Source organism: Lemur catta, chromosome 1, assembly GCF_020740605.2.
Source record: "Lemur catta isolate mLemCat1 chromosome 1, mLemCat1.pri, whole genome shotgun sequence".
NCBI classification, from domain to species: Eukaryota; Metazoa; Chordata; class Mammalia; order Primates; family Lemuridae; genus Lemur; species Lemur catta.
Window position 1 is genome coordinate 5,041,030 of NC_059128.1, and position 19,113 is coordinate 5,060,142.

Below are 19,113 nucleotides of genomic sequence, written 5' to 3' on the forward strand. Positions count from 1 at the left end.
CCAGGGGAGCAGCCTTCACTCCAGCTGGTGGCGCCCACTTGCCAGCCACGTGGTGCCGGCCCAGCTTGGCCTCCCTGCCACGCAGCCCCCAGCCTGTGGGAGGAGCAGCTGAACCTGCCCATGGGGGACAGCGTGTGCAGAGCCCACAAAACAGCAGTGGGGGCGAGCGGTGGGACAGGTAGGGGTGAGTGTGGAACAGGAAACAGCCCTGCCTCTGGTCTCCAGCCTCCAGCCCACGCGGCAGCAGCAGACAGCTCCCCCCGGCCCTTCCCGAGGCCCGCGACTCTGGTCCTTCTGTGCTGTGGGAGCCTGGGGGCCGCCTTTTAGCTCCCATTTGTAATTTTAAGCACAACCTTGACTTTGTTAAGGCAGCCCCACGTAACAGGAGGACCCTGCTGTTGCCAGATTGTGTGATTCTAGGTAAGCTCCTTCTCCCGGATTCTTCCCTTCCCTTTTTTTTTTTTTTTTTTTTGAGACAGGGCCTCGCACTGTCACCGGCGGCACTGGAGTGCAGTGGCATCATCATAGCTCACTGCAGCCTCAGCCTCAAACTCCTGGGCTCAAGGGATCCTCTTGCCTCAGCCTCCCGAGAAGCTGGGACTGTAGGCGTGCGCCACCACGCCCGGTGAATTTTTTTTTTCTTCAGAGAGGGTGTCTCGCCAATGCCCAAGCTGGTCTTGAACTCCTGAACTCTTGGCCCCAAGCGATCCTCTTGCCTGAGCCTCCCAAAGTGCTAGGATTACCCTGCCTCACTTATCTATTTTTAAAGAGGGAGCTGGTCCTTGCCACAAATAGGTGGTAGGGAGAATACGTACAGGGTCCTTCCTGCACAGCCACCTCCCCAGTGACAGCCCAGTGAGCCAGCTACTCAGAAGGAGCCAATACACCCTCCCAGACTGGGACCCTCGGAGCCAGGAGTGCTGCCAGTTACCCTCCTTCGCAGGCAGAGACAACTGTGGTTTCCACAAAAGTGGCCACGGGGGCAGGGTCTGAGGAATTCCTGGAACCTTTCGTTAGCTGGTGCCCTTTTCCCAGCACTTGGCCAGAGCGTCTCAGCATCTTTCACTCTCTAAGCTGGATGCACTTCCAGGAATCTGCTGCAGGACTCCATTCATCCATCCACCCGTTCGTTCATTCCACACCGGTCAGCACCTGCTAGGCACCAAGCCCAGGCGCTACAGACTGTCCTTGGGCAGCTCACAGGCTCGGGGGTGGGCTTGGGGGCAGATGAGTGACAGACAACCAACCAGGTCCCCATGGGAACAGAGCAGGAGACACCTGAAAGCCTGGTGGTGAGGCAGTAGGGCTTCCTAGAGGAGGTGAGGCCTGAGAGGGGCAGTCAGCCAGGCAGGGCAGGGAGGGCAGCCCTCACCCTGGGAATAGAGGGTTTGGTTCGGCAGGACACTGGGGGGCCCCCGGTGCAGGGACTCAGTCAGGGCTGGGGTCTGCGTGTGCATGTACTCCAGGCAGGCGTGCACCAGCGTCGCCAGGGGCTGCTGTGGTAGAGCCTCGGGGGGTTCATGCTGGGCCTGCCAGCCCTGGCCCCCATGGCCCCTGTCCTTGGGCCACAGAGGCACAGGTGCAAGTCCCACCTGCCCCTCCCAGCTGTGTGGCCTCGGGCGAGCCCCTCTCCCTCCCTGAGTTGTTTGCTGGCGTCAGGCTGCTTGGATAACCCGGGTAAGGTGCCTGGTACCCTCCTACCTCCACCCCCTCTGGAGGGGCGGCTCTCAGCCAGGGCAGCTGGGAGGAACTGGCTGGAACCAGGTTTCACTCAGGAAACGGTGGGTTTGGGACGGATGTTGAGAGCAGGTGTCATGCTGAACAGACCCCTGTGGCAGGGCTCAGAGCCACAGGCCAGGCCCCACACCGCCGGGACAGGCAGGCAGGGCTCTGGGGGTCCGGGGCTGCGCTGGAGGCAGGGAAGGGGTCAGCAGCCCACAGAGCAGGAGCAACACCACTGAGCCGCCTCAGAAACCTTTTATTGACAACAGCTCGGAAGGGGCCTTTGGGGTCTTCACGGGCAGGTGCGGCATCTGCAGGCAGAGCGAGGCTGCGAGCAGCGAGGGTGCACTACATTCCCGGGCAAGGACCGTGACCCCAGGCCCCTGCCAGAGCCAAAGCCCAGGTGGCACGGCTGTCCTGGCAGTGTCCCCTCGGCGTAGCCTGGTGCAGAGAACAAGCCGGGCCTGGAGCCACACATGGTGCCAGCCCGGCTCGGGCTCACCGCAGCCCCAGGCTGGTGCGGAGAGCAGCGGCGCCTACCTCTGAGGGGACAGTGTGTGAAGAGCGTGGGAGAAATGGCAGTGGGGGCAGGAAGATGGGACAGGGTGGAGGGTGGCTGGGCCAATGGAGGGCTGTTCCGAAGGCGTGGATCAGGACAGAGGCCATAGGGAAGCCGGAACGGACAACTGACCAAATGACGACCGACTGCACATGACTCGCGAGTAACAGAGGCCTGCTTCTCCCTGGCTCGTGTGACCCTAAGGCCACCCTGCGGTGAAGGCAGATCAGCCCCTGGACCTTCTTGTGGTCAGTGGCTGGGCAGGCCAAGCTCAGGCCTTGGCTGACCGGCACAGGGAGGCTCCCAGCAGTCCTGGTTGGTGGCCCTGTGAGAGCCCGACCCCAGCAACACTCCCCTTTGCCTCCTCCAGCTGCTACGACCTCTGGCAGCTGCTGGCAGGTTGGCTGCTGGGTATCGGGACGAGCTATGTGAGCAGGTCCCGGGTGAGCCTCAGCACAGCCTCATAGGTGACAAAGACCACCATGTTGACAGGGAAGGCACGGCAGCAGTTGAGCGCCAGCCCTTTGAAAAGGACCCGCAGCCCCTCTTCCCGCACACTGGTCACCACACAGTGCAGGAGGCCCCGGTAGCGCTGCTGGCCCTGCCCGTCCGCCTGCAGGCGCGACTTGATCACGTCCATGGGGGTGGCCACAGCCCAGGCCAGGGCCCCTGCACAGCCTCCGGCCACCAGCACACCCAGGACATCTGCAGAGAGACCACAGTGCCTTGGCTGGGAGCCCACTGGGCACCCTGTGCTCACTCTGCCGGCCCATCCTCGTTTTGCAAGTGGAGAAACTGAGAGCTGGGAGAGGGGGCTGTGACCTGTCCAAGGCCACACAGTGACTGAGACAGAGCGGGTCTGTCCTGACCCGTGGTGCTGAGGGAACTGAGGCTCCTACCCTGGGAGGCAGGAGCCCTGGGTTCAAGTCCCCACCCGGGCACCAACATGCCGCACGACCTCGCCTCCCCCTCCTCTTCCCGCTGGGCTGGGCCCCTGCCCACCCAGGCCGCGGCCCCACTCACCTGGCTGGCTGTGGCCAGTGGGGGTGAGCCACTCGCAGAGGATGGCATAGGAGAGGAAGTAGGTGGCGAAGGAGTGGCCATCCCGGAACATCAGGGCCGAGCTGCCTTTGTAGAGGCCGCGCAGCCCCTCCTCACGGGCCACCGTGGCCAGGCAGTGCAGCGGCCCGCGGTACGTGGGCACCGGACATGCAGCAGGAGGCGCAGGGCACAGCGGGGGCGCAGCAGAGGGCCCCGAGGCCGAGGGCCGCCGCTGCGTCTGCGTCTGCAGGCGCACCTTAGCCACCTCAGTGGGTGACGTCAGGAACACCTGGCGTGGAGGAGGAGGCAGGGATGGGGTGACTCCTGCAACTCTGCCCACATACCCCGGCCCCGGCCTCCTGTTGGCCTCATGTTGCCCACAGAGATGTCAGGGAGCTAAGTGAACGTCTGTGACTCGGGTTTGAGAATGTATTTAATACCATAATTATCAGTAATATGGTCATATCACTAATATTAGCTGCCATTTTACGGGTGTGTGTGCTGGGGGTTTATACTCATGACTTCACTTAATTCTCATTGTGCCTCTTACAGATGAAGAGACAGAAGCTCAGAGAGGCTCCCATGCTGGCCCATGGTCACTCAACTAACGAGAGTCAGAACCAGGAGTTGAGGCCGGGCGCGGTGGCTCACGCCTGTAATCCTAGCACTCTGGGAGGCCGAGGCAGGTGGATCACTCGAGGTCAGGAGTTTGAGACCAGCCTGAGCAAGAGCAAGACCCCGTCTCTACTAAAAATAGAAAGAAATTAGCTGGACAACTAAAAATATATAGAAAAAATTAGCCGGGCATGGTGGCGCATGCCTGTAGTCCCAGCTACTCGGGAGGCTGAGGCAGGATTGCTTGAGCCCAGGAGTTTGAGGTTGCTGTGAGCTAGGCTGACGCCACGGCACTCCAGCCCAGGCAACAGAGTGAGACTCTGTCTCAAAAAAGAAAACAAGAGCCAGGAGTCGAGCCTGGTTCTCTGGACCGGTTCTCCCGGTCTTCAGGAGGCCTTCAGCCTCTGTGCTGCCCGCACGTGGTTGACACCTTCCTCGGTTTCCCTCTCGGCCCTGTGGCAGCTCCCGGTGGTTCTGGGTGAGTTTAAGTCTGGCTCCCTGCTGGAGCGTGAGCTTCACGAGGCAGGGACCGAGGCTGCCTTGGCCTCCCCAGGGCTCAACCAACGGCCGGCCCGGCACGGGGGGGGGGTGAACGCCAAGTGTCTGTGGCAGCGGCCGACTGTGTCCCGGAATCTCAGCTCCGTGTGCTGGCTGCTAGGTGGCTTTCTGTCTCTCTGGGTCCCCAGACCCTGGCAGGAGAGTCCCTTTGCTCAGCCCACCCCCCACCCCCTGGACAGCTGAGACCCCTCATCCGTGCGCTGCTGAGCCTGGGCAGGACACTGGCTCCACACCCACCGCCCCCCCCCCCCGGCTCCATGTGTGGCCTCCAGTCTGCCCTCACGGAGCCCCGGTGTCCCCACCTTAGTCTCTCCGAGGCCTTCCCTGGCCCCGCCGCCCTCACTTACGCGGACGAGGCCAGAGGCGCATCCTGAGAGCGTGATGTCGGCCTTGGCGGGCTTGGCCTCGGCGCTGCCGTACCGGAAGCGGCAGATGTGTGCCAGGCAGTGGCGGTAGGTGCCGAAAGACACAGACGAAACCAGGGACACGGTGCACACGGGCAGCGAGAGGCCCCTGTAGAAGCCCCACACCTGGCAGACAGGCGCGAGTCAGGCCCGGGGCCAGGCAGGAGTGGGGCCGCCAAGGGAGCCGGCTCCGGCCGGGCAGCTGAGGTTCACGGCTCTGCCGCCCTCGCCGAGAGAGTTCCAGCAAGTCACGGCCTCAGGGCCTTGTCTCCTCAGCTGTCACTTAGGCTCCTAATACTCCACTTGTGAGGCTGGGGTGGGGCCAGGCCTGACTGGGGGCAGCTGATGATGATGATGACAGAGAACGAACATGTTCTATCATTGCTGCTTTTCGTGGGCTAACTCCTGGCCTGCACCGAACCCCAGGTTCACTTTGGTAAGTGTCCCCAAGTCCTTTCCCTGGACGGGGTCTGAGCAGGACTCAGACCCCTGATGACTCCACCCAGCACTGCCTTCAGGGGATGCCTGCCCTGGAGGGGACAGAAATGCAACACATGGGTCCCTTCCCCAACCTTCAAGGGCCGCCTCTAGACCCTCTGCTGGGGTCAGGAACCTGGTTCTGAGCCCCTCGTCCACACTGGGAGAGCCCTTGAGGTCGGCACAGTTGTTCCCATTTGGAAGGTGAGAGCTGAGGCATCACCCGCTGGCTGGTCAGGGGCAGGGCTGGTGCCCAAGGTCCCCACGTCCCCCTCCCTGGCCCCCTGCCCAACCCCTGGCCCCAGGCCTACCCGCTCTTGGCGATATGTGTCCCGGACACAGTGCCAGATGCCCGTGTACTTTGGCTCCGTCTGGATCCTGACCTAGGGGAGAAGTGGGCTTCAGGACGGGGTGGCTCCAGGCCTAGGGCATGGTAGCAGGCCCTGGGGAAGGGCAGAGTCACCCTTGCTTGTCACGGCCGTGCTGTTCTATCAGCAGAGTGGGGACAATGAGCCCCATTTAAGATGAGAAACCAGAGGCCTGGGATTGATAGAGACTGAAGTTGTCCCAGGGCCCATGGGGAGCCATTGAAGGTGTTTGAGCAGGAGGGGGCTGGGTCTGATTAGCATTCTAGAAAGTCTTCTGGCCATGGATGGGGGTGCAGGACACACTGAGGGTGCCTGGCCATTGCCGCACCTTCACCGTGTCCAGGGGGTAGCCCACAGCGACACCGCAGACACCTGGAAGGAAAGGAGAGCCCGTGAGGACAGCGGGAGACAGGGCCCAAGCAGTGTGAGCCCACTCTACGGGAGATGGCGGAGGCTGAGCCCCAACTGGTCCCCCGCCGAGAGCAGACCCCCAGCCGTCTGGTCTGCACCAGCCCACCCATGCTGGGAGCAACCCCCACGTTGCAGGTGAGTAGCAGCCTCCAGGTGATCCGCCAGGTTCGCTAGCCATTGTCCCGCCCTGAGTCTTGGCCCAGTGGTGCCCTGTCCTCATTGCCTCATGCCAAGGACATTCCTCGGCCTCCTCACTGGTGTCATTTTTAGGGAGAACTTCTGGTCTGACCCTTGCCCGGCCCTAGCCCGGAGCCAGCAGTCGGTGAGGGTTTGCCCACCAGCCGGAGGTAACTGCACATTTCAGATATGCGGGGAGGAGGGAAGCCCAGGCTCACCCTGGAGCTTGGTGACGAGCCAGCGCCGCCTGGAGCCACCATGTGTGGGGAGCAGAGTGCGGCGAGAGTCCACACCTTGCAGATGCCTCAGGCGCCAGGCCAGGCTTTGGACCAGGGCCCTTCGCCTTCTGCCAGGGGACCTGGGTGCCACCGTCCTGTTCCCTTCTCCTTCCTGACATCAGGGCCTCAATGTGCAAGGGGCCAGCCAGAGAAGGAACAGGCAGGTCCCCGGGGGGACCGTGCCCTACCCTGAGGCAGTCAGAGGCCTATTCACTGTGCGTCCCTGGCCTCGATACATACTCATGAAGGAAAGAATGGTGCGAATAAGTGAAAGACTGAGTGGCTTGGGCAGAAGTGCCCTCACACACCTCACTGGACTCCAGCTCACCCTTCAAAACCCCACCATAGTGTCACCACCACCCTGGAGCCCTCCCTGACCTCTGTGCCTGGAAACATGTTGATCAGAGATGGCCTTGCTGCTGTCCCACCCATGCCCTCTCCACCTCCAGAACTAGTGTTCCTCGAGGACAAGGCCCAGGGCCAGGCACAGAGCAGGGGCCCTTCCACCCAGGCCTTCCCGAGGGCTCTGGAGGAAGGACACCGGGCGCGGGAGCAGCTGGCCTGGGCTGGCACAGAGTAGGACCTCAGGAAGCCCACTGGCAGGGCCAGGGCCCTGGTCCTTCCCCAGGCTTGGAGCCGTGCTCCTCCCTCACCCCCAGCGCTGTTCCCAGAAGCAGCCACGCTGCCCACTGCTGTTTCACAAGACGAGCAAGGCCGAGGCTGCCTCGCTGAGCCTGTGTCCCCAGGGGCCGCTTATCTCTCTGGGTCTTTTGCAAAGAGCCCTTTTCCCGGAGACCCAGCCAGACACACACAGCCAGAGCGGTGGGCGGGCCGGGGATCTCCAGGACCCAGGCCTGTGTCCCCTCACTCTCCACCCTCCCCCGGGGCCTCTCAGGCTGTGGCTCAGTCATCCTTTCCCACGCGAAGGACTCCCAGCCCAGATGGCAATGACCATCGGCCACCCGAGGGGCCCCCATTCCTGGACCACAGCCCCGTCCCCAGCCTGCCCTCAGCCTCCTACCCGTGCCCCCAGGCCATGTAGCCCACCCGCTCCTCCTCCCAGGCCGGGGTCGCCGCTGCACCCAGCCTGTGTCTCCCAGGAGCCTGCTCTCTCCTCCCGGCTCCCACGGCCCACACCAGGGAGCTCCGCAAACCCCACTGCTGCGGGAACCCTGTCCCCTGGCCCGGGCCGAGCACCGCCCCTGCTCAGCCCCTCCTGGCACCCCGGAGCCGCAGTGCCCTGCACACCCACCATCCCTGTCTGTTACCTCCCACAGCTCCAGCGACAAAATCCATGAACAACGCGGTTGGGAGGGAAGGCCCCGGGTCTGCTACCCTGGAGTGCTCTGGTGCCACCACTGGGGTGGCCTCAACACCTCCTGCCGCTCCTCTCAGACCTTAAATACCTGCGGTGGGGGGCAGGGGACAGGAAGCCGCAGCTTGTTGACAGTGGCCCAAAGGCAGGGACTCAACCTGCTGAGAGGCAGGAGGTCGATGCCCACAACCACGTGCCACACAGCTGGACTCCATCCCACCCCAACCCTCAGAGACCCTTGTCCCAGTGCCCTGGGGACCAGGTATCTGGAAAGTTTGTGAGAGGCCACTGGAGGTGGTAGAGGCCAGGGGGCAGGATCAGTGCCCCGCCACTGGCCCCTGCACACCCGAGCTCAGGCCTTCGCTGCGTCCTCTGGGCCTGGTGACTGCCCTGGATTTGCTCAGGACTCCTGCCTGGGGAGCCCTCAAAGCTCCCTCACATATTCACTCAACAAACACTCTGAGCTGAGGCTGCACCAGGCAAACAAGAGTCTGTCCCTGTCCTTGCTGTGCTCCAGTGGCAGGGAGGGAGGGAGTGGGGGTGACGGGCCAGGGAGGACTGAGTGCAGGGGAGGCCGGCCCGAGCCCACCTGGGCTGAGCACCCATGTCTGCCCCCACCCCCCGCTGCCCTGGTCCCCTGTTGTCCCACAGCCAGGTTTGCCCCACTAAGTCCCCCGTGCCCAGCATGAACCAGGGACAGGGCTGCCGACTGAGCCTCTAACCAAGCTGGCCGGGGCTCTCCCGAAGGGGACGCCGTCCACCAGGAGGCACCGCTGTCTGCTGGCCATGTGCCATGATTGTTAGAACAGTGACACCCTCCCCTCCCCTCCCCTCTGTCCCCCCACTGCCGCACAGGTCCCCACTCCACAGTTTATCCCTGTGCTCCCTGGCTCCTGGGACCCTCCTCACAGCCCCAGAAGGAAGGCAGGGCAGCACCAGTGGTCCCCATTTTACAGATGGAGCCACTGAGGCCCAGAAAGGGGGCTTGTCGGAAGCCACGAAGGCAGGAGAGCTGGATCTGATCCCCTGATGCTCTCATGCAACCCACCCTCTGTGACATCGGGGCCAGCACAGGGACAGACCTGGTGCCGTGAGCCATGTCTTGGTGGCCATCACCCCATGGGCTCTCACAGGAGCTTTGTGCACGCCCTGAGTGACTACACTGCAGCCCTGTAAGGTGACCATGGGGACGCTGACATTCAGGAAGGCCTTGCACGTGCCAGGGCCACACAGCTGCGGAGCAGAAAGTGGTGGGATGGCCAGAGGGCTCCAGGCAGCCCTGTCTGAGCGTCCTTACGGGCAGGGCAGTGGGGCAAGAGTCTTCGTGTCCACTTGACTTCTTGTCTCTGATGAGCTGACCGGCAGGCTGGCCTTGAACAGGCTGGGTGCTGACCGAAGGGCATTCCCCCTGCCAGCTTGTGTGTGGGTGAGTGGGGGACAAAGGCCGGGCAGTGCCAGCTGCCACGGCAAAGGGCAAAGGGCAAAGGGCAGGCAGTGGCCCATCCAAGGCCAGTCCTGACGCTGGTCCTGCCCGTTAGGGAGACGAAGCTCAGCGTCTGGTCAGGAGCTGGGCTCCCTGCCTGCAAACCCAGCTCCACCACTCACGGCTGTGAGACCTCGGGCCACCTCCCTCAACCTCTGTGCCTCCACTTCCGGACCCACGAAATGAGAACAGTACTTGCCTTGTGCCTGTGACCACTCAGGGCAAGCTCCAGGCATGTCCCTGTGGAACTGGCCAGCCAAATGCTAAGGCTGCATTAATAGAAGCGTGGGGTCTAGAGGAAGGAGGTGATGGGCCTGCTCCAGGCAGGGCAAATGCAGCTGGGACTCAGGGTCAATTGCAGATGCCGCGCTTGAGAAGCCAGTAACCTTGGACACCGAGGGAGCGCGAAGCATGTTGTCTGACAGAAAGAACAGGGACCATTCAGTCCCATGTGTCCTGCAGAGTGTCCGGCGCAGTAAGTGCCACCCCCATGGCACCTGAGCCAGAGCCCCGGACACCCGTCTTTCTCCCCCTACCCTACCTGCAGAGAGCCGCCCAGCCCTGCGTTATCCAGGCGCTGGGGGCGTGGCCTTTGCCATAGGCCATAATAAAAAGTAACATCAACAAGAATGGAGCTGCCTGGACCCTGCCCAGCCTCTTTCGAGGGAGGCCACAGCGAGGACTAACTGTGGCCTTGGCCAGGGGTCAGCCCCATGTGGGTCGGAGGATGAGCCCTCAGCCTGGGTGTGGGCCAGGGCTCTGCCTCTCCCAGCTGTGTGACCTTGGGCCAGCGCATGACCTCTCTGTGTCCATTTCTCCAACAGGCCGTGTGGACCTCTGCTCTTTCGTGGATGGTGGGAGGCAGAGCCCTAGGGGTGCCCACTGGAGCCGCCTCGGGCAACCACTGCGACTGCCCCGCCGGGGTTACTGTTATTGGCATCTAGGCTGACTTTAGACTCCGCCAGCCCCCAAGATCTGCTCTGTGCAGCCGCCAGCCCTGGCCCCCATGAAGAAGGCCCAGAGTCCCCTAGGGGGCGACAGACTTCGCACAAACAACCCAAGCGCGGCCCGGAAAGGGAGGGTGTCAGCCCTGCAGGGCGGGAGGGCTTTCGGCCCAGGTGCTATGGAAGGGTAGGCACATTCCAAAATGCACTTCTACTTTTTGTTTTTTATTATTTTTTTTCTTTTTCAAACTGTCTTCAGAAACTAAAGGAATAACTACATGTTATTAAAAAAAAAAATCCAGATAGGAGTGACGGAGCCAGCACAGAAAGTGAAAGTCCCATAGCCCAGGCCTGGGGACCCACCTCCCAGTGAATTCGAGCTAATGCTGTTTTGCTTTTCTTTCTTTCCTTTTCTTTTATTTTCTTTCCTTTTCTTTCTTTTTTTCTTTTCTTTTTTTTTTTAGAGACAGGCTCTCGTTCTGTTACCTAGCCTGGAGTGCAGTGGCATCATCATAGCTCACTGCAGCCTCAAACAAACTTCCGGGCTCGAGCCATCCTCCCACCTCAACCTCTTGAGTAGCTGGGACTACAGGTGTGTGCCACCACACCTAGCTAATTTTTCTGTTTTTTGTAGAGATGGGATCTTACTATGTTGCCCAGGTTGGTCTTGAACCGCTGGCCTCAAATGATCCTCCTGCCTCAGCCTCCCAAAGTGCTGGAATTACAGGCATGAGCTACCATACCTGGCTACATTTTGTTTTCTAGTATCGTTTTGCCACTTGCTTACTCTCCCGGTCGGTGTGTCTGGACGCCTTGCCGCTTGGGTGCCTGGGGACCCACTGCCTTCCTGTGCACAGTCACCGCATCCCTGGGCTTGGCCAAACAGTCACGGGGCCGGAGGCTCTGAGCAGGCTGCCTGGGCTCGGCCCTGGCTCAGTCACTTCTAGCTGCATGACCTGGATGAATCCCTTAGTCTGCCTGGGCCTCAGTTTCCTCATCTGTAAAGTGGAAGTTCTATGACCTAACTCTCTACGGTTGTTGGGAGGATCCAAGAGTCAACAGCTGTAAAGCTCTGCAGCTATGCCAGGCAGGCAGCAGGCACTCTGCAAATATGACTATTATGATTTAACTTTGTGATTAAGTCGCAGGTCTTTGGGGCTGGTCTCCAGTTTACTACAGAGAGTGCTCCAGGAAACACCATCTGGGGCATCCGTGTTTCAGGGGACATATTTCCCGAGGGGAGATCGCTAGGTCAAACGTACTTGGCCGGCTGGGTGCGGTCACCTGTGATTCCAGCACTCTGGGAGGCCGAGGCGGGAGGATCACTCGAGCCCAGCAGTTGGAGGTTGCAGTGACCTAGGCTGATGCCATGGCACTCTAGCCCGGGTGACAGAGTGAGACTCTGTCTCAAAAAAAAAAAAAAAAAAACCACAACAAAAAAAAGGAAAAAAAAACAAACATACTTGACCTATTCTTAATTTTGACAGCTTTTGCCATTTTGGCAGGATTTGCAGTGGCTGAGGAGGGACAGTGGGGTCTCCAGAGAATGGATCCTGGCTCAGAAGCCCAGAGCGGGCCCTGGGGGCTGGCCCTGCTCCAGAGAAAATGGGCAGCCCTGGCATTTCCCGAAAACGGGCTCATTGCCAAATCTGAACAAAATCAGAAGGCCCCAGATTCTTTTTTTTTTTTTTTTTTTGAGACAGAGTCTCGCTTTGTTGCCCGGGCTAGAGGGAGTGCCGTGGCGTCAGCCTAGCTCACAGCAACCTCAAACTCCTGGGCTCAAGCAATCCTCCTGCCTCAGCCTCCTGAGTAGCTGGGACTACAGGCATGCGCCACCATGCCCGGCTAATTTTTTCTATATATATATATATATATTAGTTGTCCAGATAATTTCTTTCTATTTTTAGTAGAGATGGGGTCTCGCTCTTGCTGGTCTTGAACTCCTGACCTCGTGCGATCCACCCGCCTCGGCCTCCCAGAGTGCTAGGATTACAGGCGTGAGCCACCGCGCCCGGCCTGAAGGCCCCAGATTCTGACCTGGCTCCCTGGGTGAGCTATCTGAGCCTGAGTTTCTTCGTCTTTAAAATGGGACAGGCCAGCCCTGTACCCAGAACACCTGCTCCTGTACATTCTGGGCTTGGCCCCTGCCAAGGTCTGCTTGGGTTTGCACAAAGCCCAGCTGGTCACTGCAGGCCACGTGGCCCAAGGTAGATGCAGTCTCACCCACTTGGGGAGGGGCGGGTGTGTCTCTGGGGTGTACCTCGTGTGTGGGGCGGGACAAGCCCCCTCAGTCCTCCCACACACCCTGGCTTCCCTCTGCCATCTTGGGCCTCCAAGCCTGCATGGCCCCAGGACAGAGCACCAAGCTACCAAGCTATCAGAGGCCGTCCCCTCCTGCCTCTTCTGCCTGTGCCTCCTCGCTGGAAGAGGGGGTGCAGACAGGGCTGCCCCCAGCTCCGGCTCCCACTCCGGCTGGAAGAGGCACTACACGCTGCCTTTTGCACTCAGTCGTCATGGGCGTCAGACCCACCTCCTGGCCCACCGGAACCACCCTTGAGCTACACACGAGGATACCCCGGCCTGGACAGAGGCAGCAGATGAGAGTTCAGGAAAAGACCTGGAATTGGAAGCCCAGTTCTGCCACGGATGACACCACAGCCAATTGACTCAACCCTTGTCCCTCAGTTTCCCTGTGAACAGGGAGGACAACAGCCACTTGCAGCAGGTTAAAGAGGTAAGGATTCTGACCGCCCCCGACAGCAGTAACCAGAGGCAGAATTGAAACGCAGACAGCCCACCCACAGCAGCCTCAGGGCTGCGGGGGACTTGTCCCTGCACCGGCTGTCTGGGGTGGCCCCGGCTCCTACCCCCACCCACACCCTGGCCTGTCCCTTCCCAGTTCCCAGGGGCCTAAGCCCTTTCTGGGCTGCTCTCACAGCACCTCCTGTTGGCCACATTTCCAGCCTTTCGTGCCCTGCCCAGGGGCATCGTCAACCCTGCAGTCCATTGGCTGGAAGGGCTGAGAAGGCCACGTGTCCTGGGCCTCAGGGCTCTCACCTGCACAAGATGACCTCTGACCCCACCTAGATCCTAGGCACAAGCAGGTTAAATTGAGGAATGGTAGGCCCCCTCGAAAGCAGGGTCTAACACCTGTCATACCTGATTATTTTGGGAAAGGAAGCTGTTGATTACTGCCAGGTATTCATTCATTCATTCATTCCAGGGTGCACCTCCTGTGCCAGGGCCCATGCTGGGCAATGGGACCAAGAAATGACCCAGAAACTACCCTCGCCCACCTGCAGCCCCCAGCCTGGCTGGGGAGTATATTATCTATGTCTGCATGACAAAGTGCCCCAAGGCTGCCACGGGGACTCCAGAGGGCACAGCGTGAAGCAGGGTCCAGTGGCAGAGGGAAGACTCTGGCTCCAGGAGAGGGGGGACATCTGCCCCACACAGCTGCCCCAGGAAGACATGGCCCTGCGGGCGCTGGCACATGCAAGGCAGGTGACTGCCTGAGGCCCTACAGGAAGACTAGGATGCCTTAGGAGGGAGGAGAGACACTCAGCTAGTACCCAAGGCCCCTCCCACCTGCAAGAGGTTCTGGAATATGGGAAGTCCCACTCCAGGGTTCTGTAATGGCTGCAGCACTCCCGGCTCCAGGACACCGGGGGGCTTTCTTCCCATCCCTTCCCGTGGCCCCATGTCCTGCTCCCCGAGGGGCCTGACACACCTCTGGGCTCAGCACAGTCATGCTCTCTGCCAGCTGTCCCCCTCCCCATGTGCCGTCATCAGCTCACCCTACTACTCTGGCCACTGCCCTTGGGTGCCTGTTTGTTCTTCTATTTTTTAATTTTTTTTTTGGCGGGGGGCATCTTCTGGTAAGGACCAGAAAGCTTGCTAGACAAATTCTAAAAGAGCTGTAACACTTTGGGTGCCTGTTTGTACTGGCAATAGGCCTGGGACAGCCCACCCACCCAGCCATCCCCCACTCTTTCAATGGGAACCCGGAAGAGAGGGCACAGCCAGGCCAGCTCATGGCAGGGCCCCGAGCTGGGTTTCACGAGCCCTGGGCAACAGCAGCAAACACACACCGTGTCCAGCTCAGTTCTTCCCACCTGGCCCCTCTCTGTCCTGACCAGGTGGCCTTTGGGGCAATCCCCAAGCACAGGCCCTTTCAGCTCTTTTTTTCTTTTCTTTTTTTTTTTTGAGACAGAGTCTCGCTCTGTTACCCAGGCTGGAGTGCAGGGGCGCCATTGTAGCTCACTGCAGCTCCACAAACTCCTGGGGTCGAGCCATCCTCCTGCCTCAGCCTACCAAGTAACTGGGACTACAGGCATGCGCCACCACGCCCAGCTAATTTTTCTATTTTTAGTAGAGACGGGGTGTCCCTCTTGCTCAGGCTGGTCTTGAACTCCTGAGCTCAAGTGATCCTCCCGCCTCGGCCTCCCAGAGTGCTAGGATTACAGGCGTGAGCCAGCCCGCCCGGCCTCGGGCTCTATTTTTATTCAACCATGAGCCGTGTGTCTATTTATATCACCCTCCGTCTTGAGTTTCTGGTCATCTCATAATCTCCCTCAGGCCTGTCGGCCCCCTCGAAAGCCAGCACCGAGTGTGCTCTGAATGGCCTCAGCATGCCAGGAGTCCACAACTCACCGGAATGGTGGCCCTGGGGGACTGTAAATGTTCCCAACCAATGGAAATGCAAGAAGCCCAAGCAACGTGGTGCCAACTGTGGGATTGACTAAATTCAAGGGAGAGAAAAGAAATTTGATCCCAATGGACTTGTGAGCTTGTCCCCAGGGGGTCCCAGGCCCTCCACCCTCTGAGGCCCAGAGGGGACTTGCTGGGGGGGTGGGGTCGCTCCCATTGAGTGGACAAGAGGCTGGAGATAAATCCCGACAGCAACGTTTATTCATAGCGAGAGACCTGTCGGCAGTTGTTACTGAGTGCCAGGTGTCCAACCAACAGCTCAGTCCCCAGCCCCTGACCACAAAGCCACCCAACCTGTTTGCTGCTGTCTTCAGCCATTTGGGACACCTGCCAGCCAGGGCCAGGACTCACCACCCATGCAGCTGAAGATGCCCTCGGGAAACCTTCAGTACTTCAGTTGATTAACTAAGTTAACTCTTCTCTTTCCTTCGGGCACTGGCGACAAGCTGTCTTGCGGTGGGAAAGGCCTGGCTTGGTGAGGTTCCCCCCCCCCCCGCCGCACTGGCTGGCCCCTAGAACCCTCCACAGCCCATTTCATGGATGACTAACCTGAGGCAAAGAAGGCTCCTGGGGTCACAGGCAAGGAGGGGATGGAGCATTTTTTTTTCTTTTTGATCCCACCCCGGCCCTTTTTTTTCTGTTTTTAGTAGAGACGGGGTCTCGGTTCTTGCTCAGGCTGGTCTCGAAGTCTTGAGCTCAAGCGATCCTTGAGCTGAGCTTTAAAAGCAAAACTGTTGGAGTGGGAGCTTCCCAAACCTGTCCTTGCTGATGGTCTCAACCCACCATCCCCAAGCCCATCTAAGAATCACTGAGAGGCTGGTTTAAATGCAGTTTCACTCCCTGCGTCTGATGCCTTAGGTCTGGCGCGGGGCCTGGGAATCTGTCTTTTTAGCCGTTCCCTAGGAGGTGACTCAGCCACACAGGGATGTACTGGTGAACTCCAAGCCCCGAGGTCCGGACAGGGGAAACGTGTGGCCCAGGCCACTCAGCAGGGCTGGCCAGAGTCTGGGGTCCCCTCACCGAGGCTGGGCTCTGAGGCTACCTGAGCGCCCCATGCTCAGGTTGGGAGGCGACCCCTGCTTTTAGTGCAAGCTGATGGGACAGGGCCTGGCTCTGCACACCTCCCACCCCCAAGGAGAGCCGAGCCCCATTCCCGCATCTCCCCAGCTCCTTCTCACCAAGACCAATGGCAGCTCAACAGGGAGGAACTGTTCTGACATTTTTGAGACAGAGTCTCACTCTATTGCCTGGGCTAGAGTTTTTAATTCTAAAAATACATTTTGGAAAAGCTGGAAACCAAAACGAAGCCATTGCCAGAACCTGCTGCCACCCCCAGCACCCCGACCCAGGAACCCAGCACGTCCCTCGGCCAGGCCCTGTCTGGCGTTGGCGAAGGGGACAAAGGCTCTGCCCTGGGGGAACCCACCTTCTAGCAGGAGACAGGTGTGAACACAGAGAAAGGAACAATGGTGACGCTGCAGCTCTCTGCACTCTAGAGGGTGCCTTGGTCCATTCGGGCTGCTATGACAAAACACGCCATACACGTGGCAGCTCATGAACAGAAATTTATTTCTCACAACTCTGGAGGTTGGAAAGTGCAAGACGAAGCTGCTAGCACACCCAGGGGCTGGGGAGGGCCCGCTTTCTCACTCACAGACGGCGCCTTCTCGCTGTCCGCACATGGTGGAAGGGCTGAGGGGGGTCTCTGGGGTCTCCTACACGGCCACTAATTCCATTCCCTCATGACCTAGTCACCTCCCAAAGGCCCCACTTCCTAACGCCATCACCTTGGGGTTAAGACTTCAATCTAGGAATTGTGAGTGGACGTCAGGCAAACCCCTCCTGAGGGGGTGCAAACTGAGCAGGGACCGCGTTCTGGAGGTGACCCGGAGGTGACCCACGCAATGCTGGGCCGAAGCCCCCCAAGGCAGGAGGAGCCGAGAGCACAAAGGCCCTGAGGTAGGAAGCAGCTTGGAGGCCAGAGGCAGCAAGAGGTGAGAGGTGAGAGGTGAGGCTGCAGCTAGGTCACCTTGGGCCTCAAAGGGCACGGCACTGAGCATGGGTTTTATTCCACGTGAGATAGGAGACAGGTGACAGCTCACCCTCCCCGTGAATCTTTGCCCAGGACCTATGCAACCTGCTCAGGCAGCTCCGGTCCTGGGTCAGCACCTGCGCTTGTGCCCAGCCCCCAACCCGTGCATGTTCCCGCACAGCCTTCCTGCCTGCAAGGTCTACACAGCTGGTGCCTCAGCCTCTCCCCCAACTCGCCCTGTGACACCCCAAGTGCCAGCCTCCCTTCCCAGCCCAGGCCCAGAAAGCTCCTACTAGGGCACCCACAGCTTCTGTCACTCAACTCAACAAATTCCAGGGTGGGGAGAAGAGGCAACTTGCTTTCCCTTTTGCCGCTGGTGTTTCTGGTTTTCCCACACTGAACCTGTCCTGTGTAAAGTATAAAAACTGTACAAAATAAAAACTCCAACACACACTTCTTAGCTAACTGGCTTGACCCCCCGACCCGTGACAGTTCCTGCCCCCTTAAAGGCTGGGGTCCTTAGGGCCAGACAGAGCCCTCCAGGGTGGCCTCCCCAGCCATGGGGCGGTCCAGGACTCTGTGGAACACAGGGAGTTTGAGAAAGCACATTCTGTACTGTAATTTTATCCTCCGGAAACGAAACAGAACAAAAGACACTGAACCCCACTGCTCCAAGATGTGGGCATTGCGTACTCTTGTACTTGGCACAAAGATTTCTTTATCTTCCTTTCTGGTCTCTTCCCAACTGCCACTGAAGCCCTGCCATGGAGGTCAGGATGTACTTTTATTGTACATATGTATTTATTTGGTAGCAACAGGGGTCCACTATGTGCTTCTGGCTGGAGACAGCCCCCTGGCTCCCATGTCCTGAGGCTCCTGTGGCAGGCCACTTCAGGGGGACCTCCCCAGAGCCCAGCCCTCTATGGTTCCACATATACTGACAGCAGGCCCCAGCCTGAAAACCGGCTCCCGGAGACTGGCTCCCCTTCAAAGCTGTCCCAGCCAAGTGCACAGCTTGGCGGAGTGCCCACCATCCTTTCCTCCCTGCCCCCCAGGGCCCCACTGTGGCCTTCACCTGGCCCCCAACAGCTCTCACCCGGATCCCTGCAGGTCTGCCCAAACAGGCCTTCTTTCAAGGAGATTTCTAAAGCTCAATTATGCAGTGCCTACTGTTTACCAGGCTGCCAGGCCCCTTCCCAAGGACCTCCAGGAAGTCAGTGCAATCTGCCCCAAGCATGACATTAACTTAAAGGCATGTGTGTTCTCTTGAAAGCAAAGCAAGTCATTCTTGTCTCTTTATCAATTTTTCCATAATAATTCTCTGACTTCTTGCCCCATTAAAGTACTTGATTTTCCTCCCAAACCTCCAGAAACAGGGATGAATGCTGCAGGGATCTGCACTTTACCTCCTGAGTCCTCAGATAGTCCAGGGACACCCCGTTCCTAAGGGCAAGTGACCAGATGTAGGCTGTCCGGTTTAATCGCCATGTCCTCAGGAGGCCTCCAGATACCTGAGTATCCACACAGCCAACTCCTGGGGCCCACGTGCCACTGCTTTTCTGGCCCATGGGCCACTCTCCCCGCAACACCTGCCTCACTGGAGCATCCAGCTGGGTCAGAGACGCTGGCGACATTCAAACCCAGGCCTCCAGACCCCTAGTTCAGGGCCCACCAGCCATCACGAGCACTGGACTAGGAGTCAGCAGAACTGGGGTTTGGGTCTCTGCTTAACAAATGGTCTGTTTAGATTCTAAGAGTAAAAGGAGCCCCCACGTGTGCGCTGGGGTCCCCTGCATCACCAGGCTTCACTCCTGACAAACACATACCCCCCGCAACAAACACACATAACCTCTAAAACCTGTCCCTCCATGAAATGCATAGCCATTGCAAGCCCCATTCTGATTTTAGAAACGGTAACATCCGAATAAAAGAACTGTGTGATCTGGAACCTGGAAACGTGGCCGAGTGCGGCCTTGACTCCAGGCCCTAAAGAAGGAAGTTGGGCCGGGCCTATGGCGG

General features: G+C 59.5%; 1 protein-coding gene and 1 non-coding gene across 2 annotated transcripts; both read right to left on the minus strand.

Annotated features, from left to right (window-relative positions):
* Positions 1 to 1,961: 1,961 nt before the first annotated feature.
* SLC25A47 (solute carrier family 25 member 47) lies at positions 1,962 to 7,992 on the minus strand. The gene is made up of 6 exons (XM_045560666.1): positions 7,879 to 7,992; positions 6,073 to 6,116; positions 5,688 to 5,759; positions 4,843 to 5,025; positions 3,305 to 3,611; positions 1,962 to 2,986 (listed from the first exon to the last, which is right to left on the minus strand). The coding sequence occupies exons 1-6, from the start codon at positions 7,904 to 7,906 to the stop codon at positions 2,706 to 2,708; spliced, it is 915 nt and encodes a 304-aa protein (XP_045416622.1). The 5' UTR covers positions 7,907 to 7,992; the 3' UTR covers positions 1,962 to 2,705.
* A 6,224-nt stretch (positions 7,993 to 14,216) lies between these two features.
* LOC123631260 lies at positions 14,217 to 14,280 on the minus strand. The gene has a single exon (XR_006733104.1). It is a non-coding gene; the product is annotated as a U7 small nuclear RNA (small nuclear RNA).
* Between the last annotated feature and the right edge of the window lie 4,833 nt (positions 14,281 to 19,113).

What these genes read in the sequence shown, in the direction of transcription:
- SLC25A47 (XM_045560666.1), bottom strand. Translation starts at nt 7,906, where the DNA reads ATGGATTTTGTCGCTGGAGCTGTGGGAG. An exon ending in ACCCCCTGGACACGGTGAAG is followed by an intron (nt 5,760 to 6,072) that starts GTGCGGCAATGG and finishes CTTCTCCCCTAG; the next exon opens with GTCAGGATCCAGACGGAGCC. An exon ending in ACACATATCGCCAAGAGCGG is followed by an intron (nt 5,026 to 5,687) that starts GTAGGCCTGGGG and finishes CCTGTCTGCCAG; the next exon opens with GTGTGGGGCTTCTACAGGGG.